Below are 16,784 nucleotides of genomic sequence, written 5' to 3' on the forward strand. Positions count from 1 at the left end.
CCCGCTCTGGCTTGCTCGTTGTACAGTCCATCATGCAGCTATTCCATGCCTCACGTTTTGTCTTGATAAAAGTAGTTGAAGAAATTGTGTAAGGGGAAAAAAAAGGTTCCTTTTCTTCATGTTGGAATGTCACTGGTACCTCAGCTCTGTTTGATAATATGAACCAACAACAAGAGAACAAATCCTTAGTGCTTGAACTAAATAAATACCTGTCTCATTGGAAAGCTCTGGGTCTCTTCTCTCAGCACTTGCAGCGCAGCGCAGGCGGGAGGAGCAGCTCCTGGGGGGGCTGAGGTGCTGCAGGAGGCTCTTGTGCAGGCAGAAGGAGTTTTGGGGGGCTCTGTGGCACGGGGAAGGCGTTGTGGGGCTGTGTTTGCTGTTGCTGCGCTGTCTCTGCCATTGTTTCCAGCGCGCCAGGAGCGATGCCGGGGACGGAGCCCGGCCTCTGCCGGCTGAGCTGTGCCTTTCTGCTCCCTTCCCGCTCCTTGCATCCAGCTGCTGCCTCTGCTCCCTTCCCAAAGGCACCTTGGGCGGCCTCAGCACTGCCTCAGCTCCCTGGGACACGGGTGCACCGAGCCCAGCTTCCCTGGGCAGGATCCTCCTCGAGCCTCCTTCCTGCTGGAGACGGCAGCCGGGTCTGCGGGGCCGGGGAGGTGAGTAACAGATGCTCTGTGTTGAGTTACCCTCTGCTTTCCTGAGGGAGAGGATCCTGCAATCACAGCATGGGTGGGTTGGAAGGGACCTTAAAGACCATCCAGTGCCACCCACTGCCAAGGGCAGGGACACCTTCCCTTAGCCCAGGTTGCTCCAAGCCAGTAGGGAAGGGGAATTAACTGGATTTGTGTGTGCCCAAACCTTGGTCTCTTGATCCAGCTCTTCACTGTTAAAAGGACCATGAATAAATGGGCTGTGAAACTGGAAGGTAGTGGTGGAACTAGGGCTATGGGAACAGTTTTGGGGGGGGACTAGTTCCTGGAGAAGGTTTTTGTCACTGGGGGAGCTTCTGTTCCTTGTAGCCGGCACCTCCAGGTGCTGCCCTGGGTGGGAGCCTCTGCAAACACCACCTTCACCTCCTCCATCCCTCCTGGCTGCTGCCGTGGGTAGCCTTGGGACTCTCACCTCCCACTGCTATCCCAATTCCCAGCTCCCTCTGGTGAAGGGGGTCTGGATTGAGCTGCAGGGACGGGGCTGCTGTGGAGCAGGGAATGGGTGGGGGGCACCCACCAGCTCTGGAGGGTGCTCCTGGCTGCTCGCTCGTGGCTGCACTGGGTCGAGCTCCCTCTCCCAGCCTGGCTCCAAAATCCAGGAGGGATTGTCTGGCTCGGGTTGGAGGGTGTTGATGGCTTCTTTGCTCGCTGGTGGGATCAGCCCCGATTTTTCCAGGCTGGAGGAGCCTCAGCATCCACCTGGCAGCATCTGCAGAGCTGCTGCGGCAGCCGAGCCATCCCCTCGCTGCAGATCTGCTTCCAGCGCCCGAATCCTCGGCAATCAAAGTGCAAGGGCTCTCCCTACCTGCGGCAGCAGCACCTTTTTCCATGCTGGGCATGTCCCAGCCCCGAAGGAAGATAAATGGGGCGGGCAGGCTGCGGCACCGGCTGCCGGCGCTCCCGCAGTCAGGGAGGCAGCTGCAAACAGCCGGACCTCGGAGCAGCCTCTCCCTCCCATCTGCGCTGCCTCCTCTTCTGCTGCTCTCCCTCTGCCTTTTCAGGCTTGCTGGGCTTGGGCTTTCACCAGTGGAATTGTTTTTTCATCAGTTGAAGGGATTTTTCATCAATTGGCAAAAATACCGATTTTATTTCCCCCCTCTCTTTAACCATTTTCCCCTTCCCCACCCTGGTCCGAGTGCCTGGTGAAGTCAAACATGGATTTTTATAAATTATTTAGGATCCTCTTGTAGGAGCAGAATGGAGCTGACTGCCCAGATGGATGCTGGAAAGGCTGGGCTCCCATTAATGTTGGGAATTAAACTCCTGTGGAATTGCAGCTCTGCCCTTCCCAGGAAGATGAGGGGTAGGGAAGGGCTGCAGGCAGCTGGGTGATGATGCTCCTGCTGTCCTACAGCTCTGCCCTGCTGGTGCTGTTCCCAAATCGAATTTTCCAGGCTTGCCACCTGTTTCTGAGGGTTTGGATATAAATTAGAGCCATTTTGAGTGCTCGCTGTCGGCCACCCGGAGAGCACGTCTGGAACGAGGATGTTATTAAAGGCTTGATTAAAGTTATTGCTAATTAAAGCACTGAAGTCTCTCTCCCACAGCCAGTGGCTCCTTGGCTACAGGGCAGGGAAGGGAGAAAGTGGGATTTATCCATGCTCCCAGCACTGGTGGTTTGGCACTGACCTTTCCTGTGCTTACATCAGCTTGGGAAGGGGGGCTGTATGGAAACTGGAAGTTTAATCTGACATTTCCTGAGCTGCTCGATTTCCAGAGAAGTGATTTTGGAGCCCAGCAAGGGTCAGGTGGCCCCCAGCAGACTCCTGTGCCATGGGATATTGTAGGATTCATTTTCCAGGTGGTTTGTGGCCATAATGGGCTTTAATGGCTCGTGCCTGCTCCTTACTGCTGGTCCCGTTTTTCCGAGGGGTTTTGGAGTTGTTCTGAGCTTTGGAACTTCAGCAGCTCTCCCTGCTGGGAGAGAGGAGTGCTGCGAGTCTGGGTGGGAGCTGAGAATGGAGCAGGTCAGCCCTGATCCCTGTCCCTCAGCACTCCTTGTCCCTCTGCTCCTACTCAGTGCCACTCAGGCACCACGAGCTCCTGGGAAGCCCCTGCTGAGTGCAGCAGGCCAAGCCAGGTACTTTTGTGGGCTGTGGATCAATTGTTTGTGCTTTCAGAATAATTTGTATCATTTTTAATTGCTGCTTCATTTAGCTCCCTAGTGCAGGGCCTGCCTGCCACCAGCAGCATGAAGACCCTGGGAATTGCTGCTGGAGGCTGCTCCAGCACTGTCCTTGCCTGGATTGCTCCATGTCCCTGGATCTCTGAGAGACCAGCACAGCAGGAGAGAAGCAGGAACAGTTCCAGCATGTCCAGGTACTGCAGTGATGAGGAGCATGGGTGTCTGAGCTCTGGAAAAGGAGCTTTTGCAGGTCAGTAGCTGGACGTGGCATGGGAAGGACAGAGAGTTTCTAGGTCATGTTGCTATTGGTAACAAGTTTCCAGATCTTTCCGTCTCCCAGTGTGTCTCACCTGGGATTATGCACATTGGCCCATGAGCCATAAAATGGATATTGGATTGGTAAATGAGATATTAGAGTAAAATTCTTCTCTGTGAGGGTGGTGAGGTCTTGGCACAGCTTGACCAGAAAAGCTTCCCAATATCCCATCCAGCCCTGCCCTCTGGCAGTGGGAAGCCATTCCCTGTGTCCTGTCCCTCCATCCTTGTCCCCAGTCCCTCTCCAGCTCTCCTGGAGCCCCTTCAGGCCCTGGAGGGGCTCTGAGCTCTCCCTGGAGCCTTCTCCTCTCCAGGTGAGCACCCTCAGCTCTCCCAGCCTGGCTCCAGCCCTGCAGCAGCTCTGGAGCCTCCTCTGGGCTCTCTCCAGCAGCCCCAGGTGCTGCTGCTGTGTCCCCAGGGCTGGGGCAGCTCTGCAGGTGGGGTCTCACCTGGGCTCAGGGGCAGGATCTCCCCTCTCACACTGGGGGATCAGCCTGGCACACGGGGATTTTGGGATGCCAGCACACACAGCTGGGACGTGTCACAGGTTGGAAATGGGGACATGGCCCCGTGTCACAGGAGCTGTTTCACTCCCGTGCCCACCCCTGCAGCAGGAGTAGCCATGGGGGCTGGATCAGCGGCCCAGGAGTGGCAGTGCCACGGGGAGGTGCCTCTGAGTGAGCACTGCAGGGTCACAGGCACAGGGATGAGGATGCAGTGAGGTGTGGGGGGCTGGATCCTTCTCTTCTCCAGCCCTTGGGAGCTGGGCTTTGTGCTGGAATTAGCAGAGGCATGGAGGGGCTGAATGCCTGCCTTAGGAGCTGGGAGCCAGGCGTGGCTCCTGCTTTGCACATCCAGCAGAGCCAGGGATTGTGTTCAGCCACCTCGAGTGGGGCTGGCACTGCCTGACCCTGTGCTGGGCCCTTCCCAAGCAGCCCTGCCTCATCCCATGAATGTGTGATGCAGAGGAAGGAGTGCTCTGCCAGCACAAATGGTGGTTCTCTTGCACAGGAGCAGGATTTTTGGGGCAGCTTTGTCCCTTCTGTGTCCCACTGTGCCACACCCAGAGGCTGGAGGTGCGACCCCACAGCTCCCAGCTGGAAAGGCAGGGAGGCAGAGGGGAGCTGGTGACACCCCTGAGCAGCTCTCCGGGGGGACACAATCCTTCCCACCCCCAGAGGTGGCTGAGACTGAGTGTTCCCTCCTCATCCTCACTCACCCTCAGGCCAGGGCTGGTTTTTCACTGCCTTTATTAGACTTCAAAGAGGTTTTTTGAATTTTTTTTCCCTTTTCCAGGAGCGGGTGCACAGCAGGAGGGAGGCAGGGAATGCAGGAGAGGATGAGGATGGTGTGTTGGGATATCCCAATCCCCTGATGGGCACAGGGATGAGCTGACCCAGGGCTCTAAAGGCAGGAGCAGGCTGGGGTGCTGGTGTCACTGGTGGTTTTCTATCCAGCTGTGGGGTTTGTAATTCCTAAATTCAATGTCAGTCGTGGTTCCAGGATACCATCCTGGCTCTAGGAGCAACACTTGGCAACTGTGCCTCACCTCTTCCATCGCCCAACCAAAACCCTGAGCTGCTGCTTGTCCCCTGGCAAGACCACGGGTTTGTCCCTGGTGTGTCCCCCCTCAATCCCAAATCCCTGCTGTGAAGATCCCGGCTTGGCTGCCAGAAAGGCTCCCTGGTCCCCATGGAGAGCTGCCCTTCTCCCCATCCCAAAAATCAGGGTGAAACTGAGGATGCTGTGTGTCCCACCCACTCGGCTGGAGAGGTTGGGATATTCCCTGGGCTCCCCTCAGCCTCATTCCCAATGGTTTAACTTCAATTCCTGAGGGTTTTGCACCATTTCTCCAACTTGGCCATGCCCAGGGGACCGGTGCTTGTTGGAAAGGGGTGGAAATCCCGCAAAGGTTTTCATCCTCCTTAATCTTTTACCCACCTCTTGAGCATCCCTGTGGTGCCCTCTGGTGCTGGAGCCTTCCCAAACAAAGCCCTTAAAAAGCCTCTGCATTGTGGGGTTCACCCAGCCAAAAAGGATCCAGCCACTTCCCCCCAAATTAAATTTAAAAAACTAAACTTTCCCTCCTTCTCCCAAACTCGGAATTTCTGCAGCCAGCTCCCTGTGGAAGTTTGGGATGGGGAAGCTCTGCCAATGGCCCAGGGAATCTTTGCCGACGGGAATCGGGTGCAATGGGGTTCTGCAGTGGGTCTGGGGGGCTCTGAAGCACCTGGGGGTTATTTAATGCAGAAGCTGGGGCTGGGAGCAGGGCGTGTGCAGGAGTCTGCCCCCGGGGTGTCCTGGGGAGGCTGAGGGGTGCTCAGAGCAGGTTCCGAGGCAGGGCTGGGGAGCGAAGGGGGGCTGTGGCCCAGCCTGGCAGCCGCTAAAACCAGCAGGGCATCCACATGAAGGAGCCCAGGGCGGCGCCGGTGGCGGCCCCGGCCAGCAGCCCCAGGGCCATCTGGTCCCCGGAGACGCGGTAGGGATCCTCGCACACGATGACGTGGGTCACCCCGGGAGCTGCCGGGGAAAACGGGCTGTCAGCGGGGGGGGATGGCCCTGGCCACCCCTCCCCGGGGCCACCGGGCCACCCACCTCCGTACTGGTGGCCGTAGTGGCCGGAGCTGATGTAGGCAGCCTGGTGGGAGTCCAGGGGCACCGTCTGGTAGTAGTCGTCGTCGTAGGGGTCGTACACGTGCACCTGCAGCAGCACATGGGGGAGTGTGGGGTCAGCTCCCCCTGGGGCACTTGGGTGGGCAATCCCAGCGGTCCCAAGGGCTGGGGACAGCCTGTGCTCAGGCCATGCTGACTCTGCCCCTTCCTTGTCACCGGACAGAGTCCCCGTCACCTTAACAGTGTCCCTGCCACCTTAACTCTGCTCCTATTCCCTTCACCTGTCCCTGTCACCTTAACCATGACCCCATTCCCCTTAACTGTTTCCCTATAACCTTCACATCGTCCCTGTCACCTTACCCATGTGCCTGTCATCTTAGCTGTGTTCCTGTCACCTCAGCTCTGCCCCCATTCCCCTTAACAGTGTCCCTGTCACCTCAACTTTGCTCCTATTGCCTCTAACTGTCCCTGTCACCTTAACTGTGTGCCCTTGTCACCTTAACTGTGTTCCACCACATCAACTCTGCCCCCGTTCCCCTTAATGTTGTCCCTGTCACCCTAACAGTGTCCTTGTCTCCTTACCTGTGTCCCCAAAACCCCGTGTCCCTGTCACCTTAACTCTCCTCCCGTCACCCTCCAGCAGGGCACGTGGCTCTGTCACCTGCCATCAGTGGTGGCATCCAACCCCTCCCCACCCTCTTCCCTGAGCCCTGAGGCTGCCCTGTGGGTGTTGGGGAGCTCCCCCAAGCTCAGGGTTGGGGTAACCTCTCCCTGCCCAAATCCTGAATCCCAAATCCCGTGCCAGGACGGTGTCCCTGCTCAGGGGACAAAGCCTCACCGGGGTGGATTTAGCCTCCAGCACGGCCATCTTCCAAGCACTGCAAACAAAACAGAGGCACTCATTTTTGGTGGGTGCTGGAGGGGTGGGAATTGTCCCCTCCCTCCCCACGAGGACCTGGATGTGGCACTGTTCTTTAATTCCCTGTTAAATGACTGTTGGGCCAACAGCTGGGATTGGGAATGTGTTGAGAGGTACCAGACACCACAGGGGTGGGCACAGGGCGGTCCCTGGGAATGGCCCTGGCTAAAACAAGGGCAGGCAGGAAAACCACACCTAAATCTGGGGGGAAGAACACATAATGGATGAATTTCCACTCGGCTGAGGTGAAGCTCAGTTGATGAAGTTCTGCTTGGCCACAGCATGTTTCCCTCCATCCAAGTTCAGCTGAAAGTTTGCCACTGCTAATTTTTAAAATTCTTATTTTAAAAAAATCAATTCTTATAAATTTTTATTTTTTAAATTAACTTCTAAATTTTTTAGAAATAAATAGAAGTGGAACAGTGCTAAAAAGGGCAGTTTGCCTCAAGCCAGTGAGGGCTTCACATTCAGACTTTTTATTTCCAAATAATGATGAAAATCCTTCTCCTGAGTCATGCCAAGAGGGGATATCTTATCCATGAGGAAACTCCCCCATCAGGAGACTGACTGCTCAAAACCAGCTGCTTTTGGCTCTGGATTAGTCAGTGAGAGCCCCAGATCTCCTCCTGCACCTTTTGCCCTGCAAATGTGTTTGAGAACAGGGGCTGGGGGCTGGTTTAGCCAAGGGTGGGATGTGCTGGGAGCAGGACAGGGCTCTCCTGCGGCCGAGGCCCTTTCCAGGCTGGGATAATTGGGATGGAAAAGTCGCTTACACGGCATCGTCCTCGCTCTCGGCACACAGCGTGGTCTTGGAGCCGTCCCGCAGCACCACGGTCAGCAGGCAGTCCCGGCTCCTCCCCTCGGGCGGCTGCACGTCTGTGAAGGGAAGGGATGGGGTGGGATCCAGCCTCGGCCAAGGAGGTGTCCCACAGAGCCTCCCCTGGCTCCACATTCCTCCTGGCACAAGAGCTGCTGGCTTTAGTTTTGGCTCCGTCTGCATGTGGAGGATGCAGTCAGGCTCTCACAGGTTAAAAGCCAGCACAAGGAATGAGCTGATGGGCAGAAACCTCCACCCCCATGGCAGAAAGAACACGGAAGGGCAGCAAACTGCCAAAAATCTGCTCGAGGCCACGAGGCCGAGCTGCCTTTGCTTTGAACTTGCCGGAGCGCACCCAAATTTTGTAGGAACGGGAGATGCTGGAGTGGGATCGTGAGCTCCAGCAAGAGCAAAATCTTAAATCCCCGAGACTCGCGTGTGTTCCCCCTTGTGAAGCTTGGCAGGACCGTGTGGTGAGCACAAAGCTGTGGGATTGTGCTCCCACGGCCGCTCCCAGCCCGAGAAAGGCGCTTTGTGCGGCGGCGTGGGCTGCGGGGCCCCGCCAAGCTGCTGCTTTGTTCCCCTTGTTTGTGCGAGACGTGAGCGATGAGTCAGGGCCGTGGGATCCTGTTTGTTACAAGCACAAACCAGGAGGAGAGTTCCTCCTTCCTTCTTTCCTTCCTCCCTCCTTCCCTCCTTCCCCCAGGAAAAGCAACAGCAGAGACCATCCAGCGTCTCCCGGCTGCGAGCGAGGAGGGGTGAACGGGGCAGCCTGGGGGTTATTAATGGGTAATTTTGGGGGTCTGCTGGATGTGCACAGGTGGAACCTCGTTTAAGAGGGGCACAGCCACACGTGGGATGGGGATGGGAATGCACATGGGGTGGGGTTGGGAGCAGGGGCTCGGCTCACCTTTGCACTCGCGGCCGATCCGCACGTCCCGGCAGCTGTACTTGATGTGGATCCGGCCGTCCATGTCCCGCTGCGTCTCGTCGTGGTAGTAAACCAGGCTGCCATCCAGGTAGAGCACGAACCAGTTCCTCTTCCAGCGGCGCAGGATGGAGCCTGGTGGGACAGGGAGCAGGTGCAGGAGCCCAGCGAGCCCCGTGGGACACGGCCAGCGCGCTCACAACCTCATCCCCCACACTTGGATCCCTCCTGGGAGCCGCTGCATCCCACAGGACACCCGTGCCTGGCACGAGCATCCGGGGCAGCCTGAGCAGGTGGCTGTAAGTGGGAAAGAGCTGCCAAAAAAGCCATCAGGCCATTGGGTGCTGCCCTGCCGAGGCACGGGAGCGGATCCAGGAGCAGATCCAGCCCCGGACACGGAGCCGTGTGCGTTTTCATGGCAGGCAGCCCCTCTCTCTGCTGACGTAAATCCGCGAGCGGCTAAGCCACAATCTCCCTGCTGCCGTGGATTACCCGCCCAGGTTGGGCTCCTTGTGTCCCCCACATCCCACCTCTTCCCAGCAAACCTCCCCAGGTGTTTTTGGGGGGGCTCCCAACCTGGAAAGCTCGAGGGTGGCACTTACTCTGGCGCCAAAGCCAACCGCTCTTCACCAGCGCCATGGCTGCCGCGGGCTTCACCGGATCTGCTGGGCTGGGAACAACAGTGGGGTTAAAACAGCAGCTCCTGCCTCGTCCCCACCTCTGCCCATGGCTCCCACCTCCCCACAGCCTCCAGGGACAGGGATTCACCCTTGCTGCTCCCAGTATTTCTGGGGGCTGAGCTCAGCGCCCGGGTTAATCGGGGCTAGGCAGACGCGGGATTTCGTCATGTGGGAAACGTTGTGGCCACCTTTCCTCCTGCCTTAATCTCATTGGGATTTAGGGATTATCGGCCCGTGGAGGTAAGTGCAGAAATCCGGGCCGTGTATGAAAGCAGGCAGTGCCTCCCCACAGCCCCAGTAACTTTCCATGCTAAACGACACCTACACTTGTTTATTTTCCCTGCCTGGATGGAAATTAGTCCTTAATAAGGCCATGAAGTCATCGCTCCCCAGGTCCCCGGGCAGAGCCAACACCCCAGGGGCAGGCAGGAGCAGTTCCCCGGCCATGGCCCCCGTATCCACTGGGAATCCCAGCTCCCAGTGATGGGAACTCAGCACCCTGGCATGGCCTCCAGGACCTCCCACCAGCTCTGGGGGCACGGCAAGGCACAATCAGCCCCTGGCACCTCTGTGCCTGCGTTACCGAGTGCCTGAACCCCTGAGTATCCAGGTCCCCATGGAGTTTGCAGCCCTGCTACCATCACCCGTACTGCCACATCCCCGGGAAATCCCAGCCCGTGGATACCCCCATCCCCTGGCACCCTCAGCCTGCACTGCCCACATCCCCCAGGAAATCCCAGCCTGTGGATACCCCCAACCCCTGGCACCCCCAGGTACCCCCACCCCTCTGCACTCACCCTCATCCCACTCTGCTCACAACCCTCGTTACCCACATCTCCTGCCCTCATCCCGCATCCCTGACATCTTCCCCCCTCCGTACCCGCATTTCGTGGCACCGTTCCTCCCCGCTCAGGAGCCCTGAGCTCTGAGTCCCGGCCCCCCGGCAGTGTCCCTCCGTGCCCCGTTCCCCATGCCCGCTGTCCCGGCCCCCCGCAGCCGCCCCGCGCATCCCTCACCGGGCGGAGGCGGCGGTGCCGCTGCGGGATGCGCTGCGCTCCGCTCCCGCCGCCCGGCTCTGCCCGCCCGCGCGGCTCGCCGGGAGCTGTAGTCCGGCACCCGCGTCCCCAGCGCTGCCCGCCGGGAAAAGCCCCGCTTTAGCCCGCTTTAGCCCCAAAAAGCCGCTGCCCGCCGGGGATGTCCGTGCTTTATCCGGCAGCTCCCAAATCCCCCCTTTCGCTCTCTCTCCTCCCTTTCCATCCAGCAGTGCCGGTGCCCTTGGGAAGGGGCTCAGCCTGAATTTGGGGGTCCGGGGAGGAGCTGCTGCCCCGCACCGAGCTGGGCACGGGGAGCGATGCCTGGGCCACGCAGGATTTTGCTGAGAATGGCTCTGAGGAGGTGTTTCGTGCCAAAATAAACCAGGAAAAACTCGAGTTTATGCACAAAAGTGCTCGTCTGAAATGAATTTCCAAGTGGAGTGAGCAATCCTCTGGGTCAAAATCAACGCCTGTCCTGGCTTCTGCTGGAATTAGAACGGTCCCGGGCTCTGGGACATGAGGTTGGATTATTTGGGGACGTCAAGACACAAGTCAGGTGACAGCTGAGGCTGGGCTGTTAACAAAAGATGTTTATTGAGCACATGGCAACACTTTATTTATTTGTATATATATATATATGTTTTCTATTCCAGCACCTTTTTCAATGTGAAGCCCTTTCCCCTTCTCTCCCTCCATCGCTGGCTTTAATTGCTTTTTTTAGAAGGAATTAAATTAATCCAGCAGCCTGGTGGATGATCCCAAAGGAGTGAAATGGGAATCACCCCCTCAGCCCACACTCACAGCCTTGTGCATCCTCCCCGTGCTGGCTGTGGGGCTGCAAAACATCCTGGTGCTGCTGAATATTCCCCAAATCAGGGAGATTGATTGGAAATCCAGCTGGGCCAGAGACTTTGTCCTGCCATGAATCTGGAAAAAAGTTCCCCTAGGAAGGGCTTTGGGCTGAAATTTGGATTTATCCACTGGATTGGGCTGTCTCTCCATAGAGACATTAATTGGAGTTAATTGTTATCAAAACTTTTCCATTGCGGCATTCCTCTTGGGAAGGAAATAGTGCTGTTCTGGGATTTGGGGGGCTTGGTCTATAGGGTTGTTTTTGTCAACTAGGGTGGGATTTTTTTAATGTTAAATAGGATAAATTTGGGTGGAAATGGTGACCCAAAGAGCCAGGAAATTATTTCCAGCCAGCGAAAGGGAATACACTCTCAGAAGAGCCAGATCCTGGATTTCCCCCCCGTTTTCCATAGCAGCCGGGGGTTGTTTAATAAAATCCATGAACTTCCATGCCTCTGGTTTGTTTTTCCTCCAGCTCTGCCTGCAGGTGCCTGCTGGGGATCTCCCCCATCCCAGCCACAGCCTCGCGTTTTATGAATTTCCAAAACTCTTCCCACCTCTCAGGAAATCCCTGTCTTCCACAGGGGGTCTCCCCAGATTCCAGGGCGCTGTGGAGGCGGGAGCTCAGGGGGTTCAGAGCTGAACGTGGGGACAGCACTTGCTGCTCCTGTCATCCCCACCCTGGGGACAGCTGGGCACCGGGTTAAACCCCGCAAATCCCTGCGGAGCCTCCTCTTCCTGCAGCTGAGCATGTGTGTCCCTTTGGTGCCGCTGGGTTCCTGCAGGAGAAATGCACAAGGAGAGGTGTTCGCTCCGGCATGTTTGCCATCCCGTCCCAGGGCAGGGAAGCAGAGCCTTGGTACGGCGGTGCCCATTCCCCGATTCCCGGGGGAGGCGTTCCACACCCACGGCTCACGGAGCGCAGCGCACAGCGCGGCTCGCCACCAAAAACAGCAGCAACACACACGGAACCGCTGTTGTCAGGGATCCGGGGTGGGGGCAGTGTCAATCCCTGGCGACCCACGGGATTCTCCACGCCTTCCCAAAAAACTCCTTTCCTGCCCTGAGCAGCGTGAGGGAGGGGCGGGTGCGGCTGCGAGGAGCAGGAGAGGCAGCGCTCCGTGAGGGCGGCGGGCAAGGCCGGGCCCCGCGGCTCCCCGCTCCCCTCCGGCTCCCGGCCCACCGCCCTGCGCCCGCCAGGCGACCCGGGAATGGTCTCCCAGAGCCGGGATCAGCTCGCGGATGGTCGCGGAGCCCCGCCTGGCACGGCCCGGTGGGATTCCCGTAGCGGCCTTCTGCCTCCCATCAGCTTTCGCGGACTACAGCTCCCGTCATGCATCGCTGAACTACAGCTCCCGCCATGCCCGGCGGTTCTACCCCTGCCGTACTACACCTCCCAGCACGCCCCACGCCCGTCCGGGCCCTGTCGCCTTCTGTCCTTCCCCCGCCTGCCGCGCGGACTACACTACCCATGGCTCCTCGCGCGGGGCGACCATCGGCGGACCGCGGCGGCGATGCGCGGAGCATGCCGGGATCTGTAGTCCCCGCAGTGGCGGCGGCTGTAACGGTCCCGCTGGTGGTACTGCCCCCCCTACCCCCCCCATTCCCGGCTGGCGGCTGCGGGAGCAGCGGGAAGAGGAGGAGGAGGAGGAGAGGGAGAGGGAGAGCTGCTGCACCGGCACAGGGGCCGCCGCCGCCCGAACAGCCGCAGGTAAGGCGAGGGGAAGGGAAGGGGGGACACCCGCGGGTGACAGCGGCGGGAACGGGGTGGCGGCGTGGGGACACGGCGGTGATGGAGGGGGGCGGCCGGGGGCTGCAGAGGGAGGGGGCGGTGGGGCAGCACCCCGCAGCCCCGGGCGGGGGGAGCGGAGAGCGGAGCCCTGGGGCGGGGGGAGCCCGGCGGAGCCCGTGTTCCCCGTGTCCCCCCGGGCTGCCGCCGCGGTGTCCCCGCGGAGCCCCTTCTCCCCGGGGCTCTGTGTGTGTCCCCGCTCTCCGAGCCCCGGAGCCCGCCGTGTGTCCCTGTCCCTCCCCCCGGCGCAGCAGGCTGTGCCCCCCAGCCTGTTGCCCCCCAAAACCCGCTGTCCCCCCTGGCAGGGGCTGTGTCCCCTCCAGGGCTGTTCCCCCGCTCCAGGCTCACTCCCATCCCTGGGAAGCGGGGACGGGATGCCCGGGCCGGGGGTGCCCCCCAAGGGTGGGCGAGCCCCCCGAAATAGCCCAGGGGCACGTGGGGCCGGCGGCGGAGCTGCGGGGACATCGGCGAGCCCGCCGGCAACTCCGGGGCCGGGCTCAGCCTGTCCCGCAGCCCCGCTCCGGGGGGGAATGCCGCTGAAATGGGGATAAAATGGGGGTAAAATGGGGATAAAATGGTTAAAGGCTGCGCGGAGCGGGGGGATGTCGGCGCGCAGCATCCACAGGAATGAAAGCAGGGACGTCCAGGTTGGGAAATGCAAGGCGGCGTTGAGATTTTCTGCCTGGATAAAATGCCTGTTCCGGTCGTTTTTTTATGAAAATGTGGATTATTTCCCCCTCTCCCTTTTTTTTTTTTTCTTTTAAAATGTGTTTTTACTAATGATTGCTCGCACGCTCTGTTGTCGGCGTTGTGGCGTTCAGGGCAGCGAAGTCCATCGCTATATTGTGGGGGAATAATGCCAAAAAGGAGCTTGGTTTCAGTCCTTTATGGAAAGCAGGGGAGCCTGGAAGTATGGAAATGAAATAAATATTCATTAGCAGAAAGAGGTTTTGCACCGGGTTGGGTTCTGGGGGCATTTCTGCCCCCCACTGCACATGGTGATGGGTTTTGGGTTATGGTTTGTAGTTCCATAGGCTGAATTTTATTTATTTGGTGCTCATTATTGTCAAGTGCAGAAAAATGAGCAGGTTGAGGGTATTTTTTTCCCCCTCTCCTGGACAAAGACATGTTGTGCTAAGCAGAAAGAAACCCCAGAAAGATTCTATTTCGGTTTTAATCAGAATATGATTTAAGATGCAGTGGTGTGTTTATTTTTGCTGTTAAAGAGTGATGGAGGAAGCCAGAGCCTTTTTTTTTTTTGTATGTGTGTGTTTTTTTTTAAAGGAATGTGAATGATGGAAACATCTTTAGGGAAACATTTTGCTGGACTTGATTGCATCAACTGCATTATTTCATAAAATGTGAGCTGTGAAGTGGTTGTTGATTAGAACTCAAATTGAGGAGCGATGTTGAGCAATGTAAAGAAAAAGGAAATTAGTATGAAGAGGCCAAATGCTTCTTTTCTTTTTTTTTCCCAGTTCTTTCTGATTCTGAATTTTAACTGTTTCATGGATTCTCCTGACCCTCATGGTTGGGTCTATTTGAAAAAAAAAAAAAACAAAAAACAACTATGATCTGTATATTTATTCTTGTTATACATCCATAGTTATTAAAAGGACTGATATCAACCAGCATTGTGTATTTTGCATTAAATTTGTGTCAAATCTGGTTAACTTTTGTTCTGTAAGTTGCAAATACCAACTTATCCTGTTATGCATCCCAACTTTTTATTTACCAAAGCAAATGTTGATGGTTTTTAGAAGGAATCTTTCTCTCCCAAATCCAGTGCTTTATTTTAGGGAAGGTGGGATAAGTGTTACAGATATTATTGTCCAGTTCTAGGGGGTTTGGGGTCTATTCTTCAGCTGATTAAAATTCCTGGCTGTCAGCAAAGGCACACTTCTTTAGGACAGGTAGATATATATCCTCTGGAACAAAGGGACTGGAAGCAAAATGTGTTTGGAGTTTGGTCAGAAAATATTCCTCGGAGTGAGAAACCTGAATTGCAGAAAAATTTACGTGGAATAAGCGGGATACAGTCATTTAGGGAGAACATCTGTGGAGGTGCTTTCTGCTCTTGGTTGATAATCACCTGTCAAACTCCATGGTGAGCCTGCACTGCAGTAGGTGAGCAACCCAGGGGGGGTTACAGTCTGTTGGATCAAGTGAAGTTTCCCTGGTCCCCATGATCCGAGGGATAACAGGGAAGACCAGGGCAGGGAGGTGCTGAAAGCAGTTCTGAGCAGAGTGAGAATGCTTTGGAGCAGCAGTTCTGTGAAAGGCCTGCAGTACCTGTGCTGGAGGCACAATTAAGATGATAATTGAATCGGGGCTAAATTGAACTCTGTGGTGTGCCTGGCAGAGCCCGGCTCCGAGGTGTGTGTGGGATCCAGGGCGCTGCCTGCCTTTGGGAACTGCTCCAAGGCCTGGGCTTGGCAGGGAAGTGGGACATTGGGATGTCACCTGCTGGCAGAGCCGTGCCCAGAATTCCCTCTGGCTCTGGCTCCAGGTGTGCTGACACTTCAGACCTTGCTCCTCAGGTGCTCAGAGCCCGGCGTGCTCCCAGCAGGAGCCCTGAGAGCATTCCCAGCTCTCTGCAGAGCGGCTGTCGGGGCTGTCAGGAGGGGAGCCCAACTTTGATATCTCCCTCTGAGAGCTCCCTCCTCCCTTCAGCAGGGGTTAGAGCTCCATTTGTGTCCCAGCCCTGCCTTTGGGGCTGATGGGATCTGCAGAGGCCCCCGGTTTCCCTTTCCGCAGCACAAGTGCTCCGTGTACTTTCTGTTTCCTCTGCGATTCCCAAAGTCTCTCCCTGTGCTGGGGCATTCCTCTCCCTGTTCCTGCCCCCAGCGAGCTCCCTCCTTCCTGTGCCCTGATCTTCCTCAGCAGCTGGGCTCAGTTTTGCTGCTAGAAATCCCTCACTTCTCACCTTCAGTCGGTAGGGATATTCAGTCTGGAATGACTGACTAGGAAACAGCTCCTGGCATGCTCTGTAGTATTTTCTTTCTGCTGGTTCCAAATTCCAATCCCGTGGTCCCTCTGGGTGCTGCTGGATTCTCGTGCCGTGCATCCCTTCAGTGAACAGATGAAGATTTCTGTTTCAGTGACAAGAAATAAAATCCACCTGTCTGCTTTTTTACCTGTTGATGGTCTCTTAAGTCTCCAAATTAAAAAATACTGATTCTTGATCTGTCACTGTTTAAAACTGGGAATAAATTTTTAGGAATTATTTCCATGAGACTCAAATGCCAGTTGGAGAGACACAGTTCTCCAGGGCTGTTTATATGGTGTCACCTTCTTGTTCCTTCCACTCAACTGAATCACTTTGTTCCTGCTTTTGTGTCACAAACATTGATATCCCTACATACCAGGGAAGAATGTCAGTGGCAGGGCTGTGTTTATTTTTGCAAATTCATAGAATCCCAGAAGGATTTGGGTTGGGAGAGACCTTAAAGCCTATCCAGTGCCACCCCTTCCATGGCAAGGACACCTTCCACTGTCCCAGGCTGCTCCAAGCCCCAGTGTCCAGCCTGGCCTTGGGCACTGCCAGGGATCCAGGGACAGCCACAGCTTCTCTGGGCACCCTGTACCAGGGCCTGCCCACCCTCCCAGGGGGAACTTTTTCCCAGAAAAATTTGTGTAAGCCTGATTTCTGGAGAAAGTAAGGATGTGATTGCACTTCCTTCTTGCCCACCTGTGCAGAGAGAGAGTAAAATCAATGTGAAATCAATATAAAAACATGCCTGTGATCTGTATTTCATGTTATGCTCTGCTTTAACAGTGCTTTGTTAGGTGGATAATCTTGAGGTGGGGTTTTGTGTTTGTTTTTTTAGCTTGAATGGGAAGCAACAGTTGGGAATTTCTAGGATTTTCCTTTGCTGAGGACAGGTGTGCCAAGGGCGTCTGAAGCAGGAATCCCAGGCCTGTAATTAGGATCCCAGGCAGCAAAGATCCAGCTTTTCAGGCATATCCAGCATTTGCAGATCTGAAATTTGTGGGAGCTCTTTA

At 56.5% G+C, this 16,784-nt stretch overlaps 2 protein-coding genes across 10 annotated transcripts in view; one reads left to right on the plus strand and one right to left on the minus strand.

Annotated features, from left to right (window-relative positions):
• Positions 1 to 4,380: 4,380 nt before the first annotated feature.
• Positions 4,381 to 10,180, minus strand: PLEKHB1 (pleckstrin homology domain containing B1). The gene is made up of 7 exons (XM_059871377.1): positions 10,121 to 10,180; positions 9,027 to 9,094; positions 8,407 to 8,559; positions 7,453 to 7,555; positions 6,599 to 6,638; positions 5,743 to 5,848; positions 4,381 to 5,667 (listed from the first exon to the last, which is right to left on the minus strand). The coding sequence occupies exons 2-7, from the start codon at positions 9,061 to 9,063 to the stop codon at positions 5,531 to 5,533; spliced, it is 576 nt and encodes a 191-aa protein (XP_059727360.1). The 5' UTR covers positions 9,064 to 9,094; positions 10,121 to 10,180; the 3' UTR covers positions 4,381 to 5,530.
• A 2,037-nt stretch (positions 10,181 to 12,217) lies between these two features.
• FAM168A (family with sequence similarity 168 member A) overlaps positions 12,218 to 16,784 on the plus strand; it is a 130,843-nt gene continuing 126,276 nt past the window's right edge. For 6 of the 9 annotated variants that reach the window (XR_009489832.1, XR_009489833.1, XR_009489834.1 and 3 more), the window contains exon 1: positions 12,218 to 12,701. The gene's annotated coding sequence lies outside the window, so the exon portion shown is untranslated. The remainder of the gene's footprint in view (positions 12,702 to 16,784) is intronic. The other 3 variants (XM_059871212.1, XM_059871197.1, XM_059871235.1) reach the window with 3 other exon arrangements.

This window comes from Haemorhous mexicanus, chromosome 2 (assembly GCF_027477595.1).
Source record: "Haemorhous mexicanus isolate bHaeMex1 chromosome 2, bHaeMex1.pri, whole genome shotgun sequence".
NCBI lineage: Eukaryota > Metazoa > Chordata > Aves > Passeriformes > Fringillidae > Haemorhous > Haemorhous mexicanus.

Excerpts from the sequence above, each read along its gene's own strand:
- PLEKHB1 (XM_059871377.1), bottom strand. The coding sequence starts at position 9,063 with ATGGCGCTGGTGAAGAGCGGTTGGCTTTGGCGCCAGA. Across the intron at positions 6,639-7,452 it reads GAGAGCGAGGACGATGCCGT|TGCTTGGAAGATGGCCGTGC; the intron begins GTAAGCGACTTT and ends TTTTGTTTGCAG. Across the intron at positions 5,668-5,742 it reads CTACGGCCACCAGTACGGAG|CTCCCGGGGTGACCCACGTC; the intron begins GTGGGTGGCCCG and ends TTTCCCCGGCAG.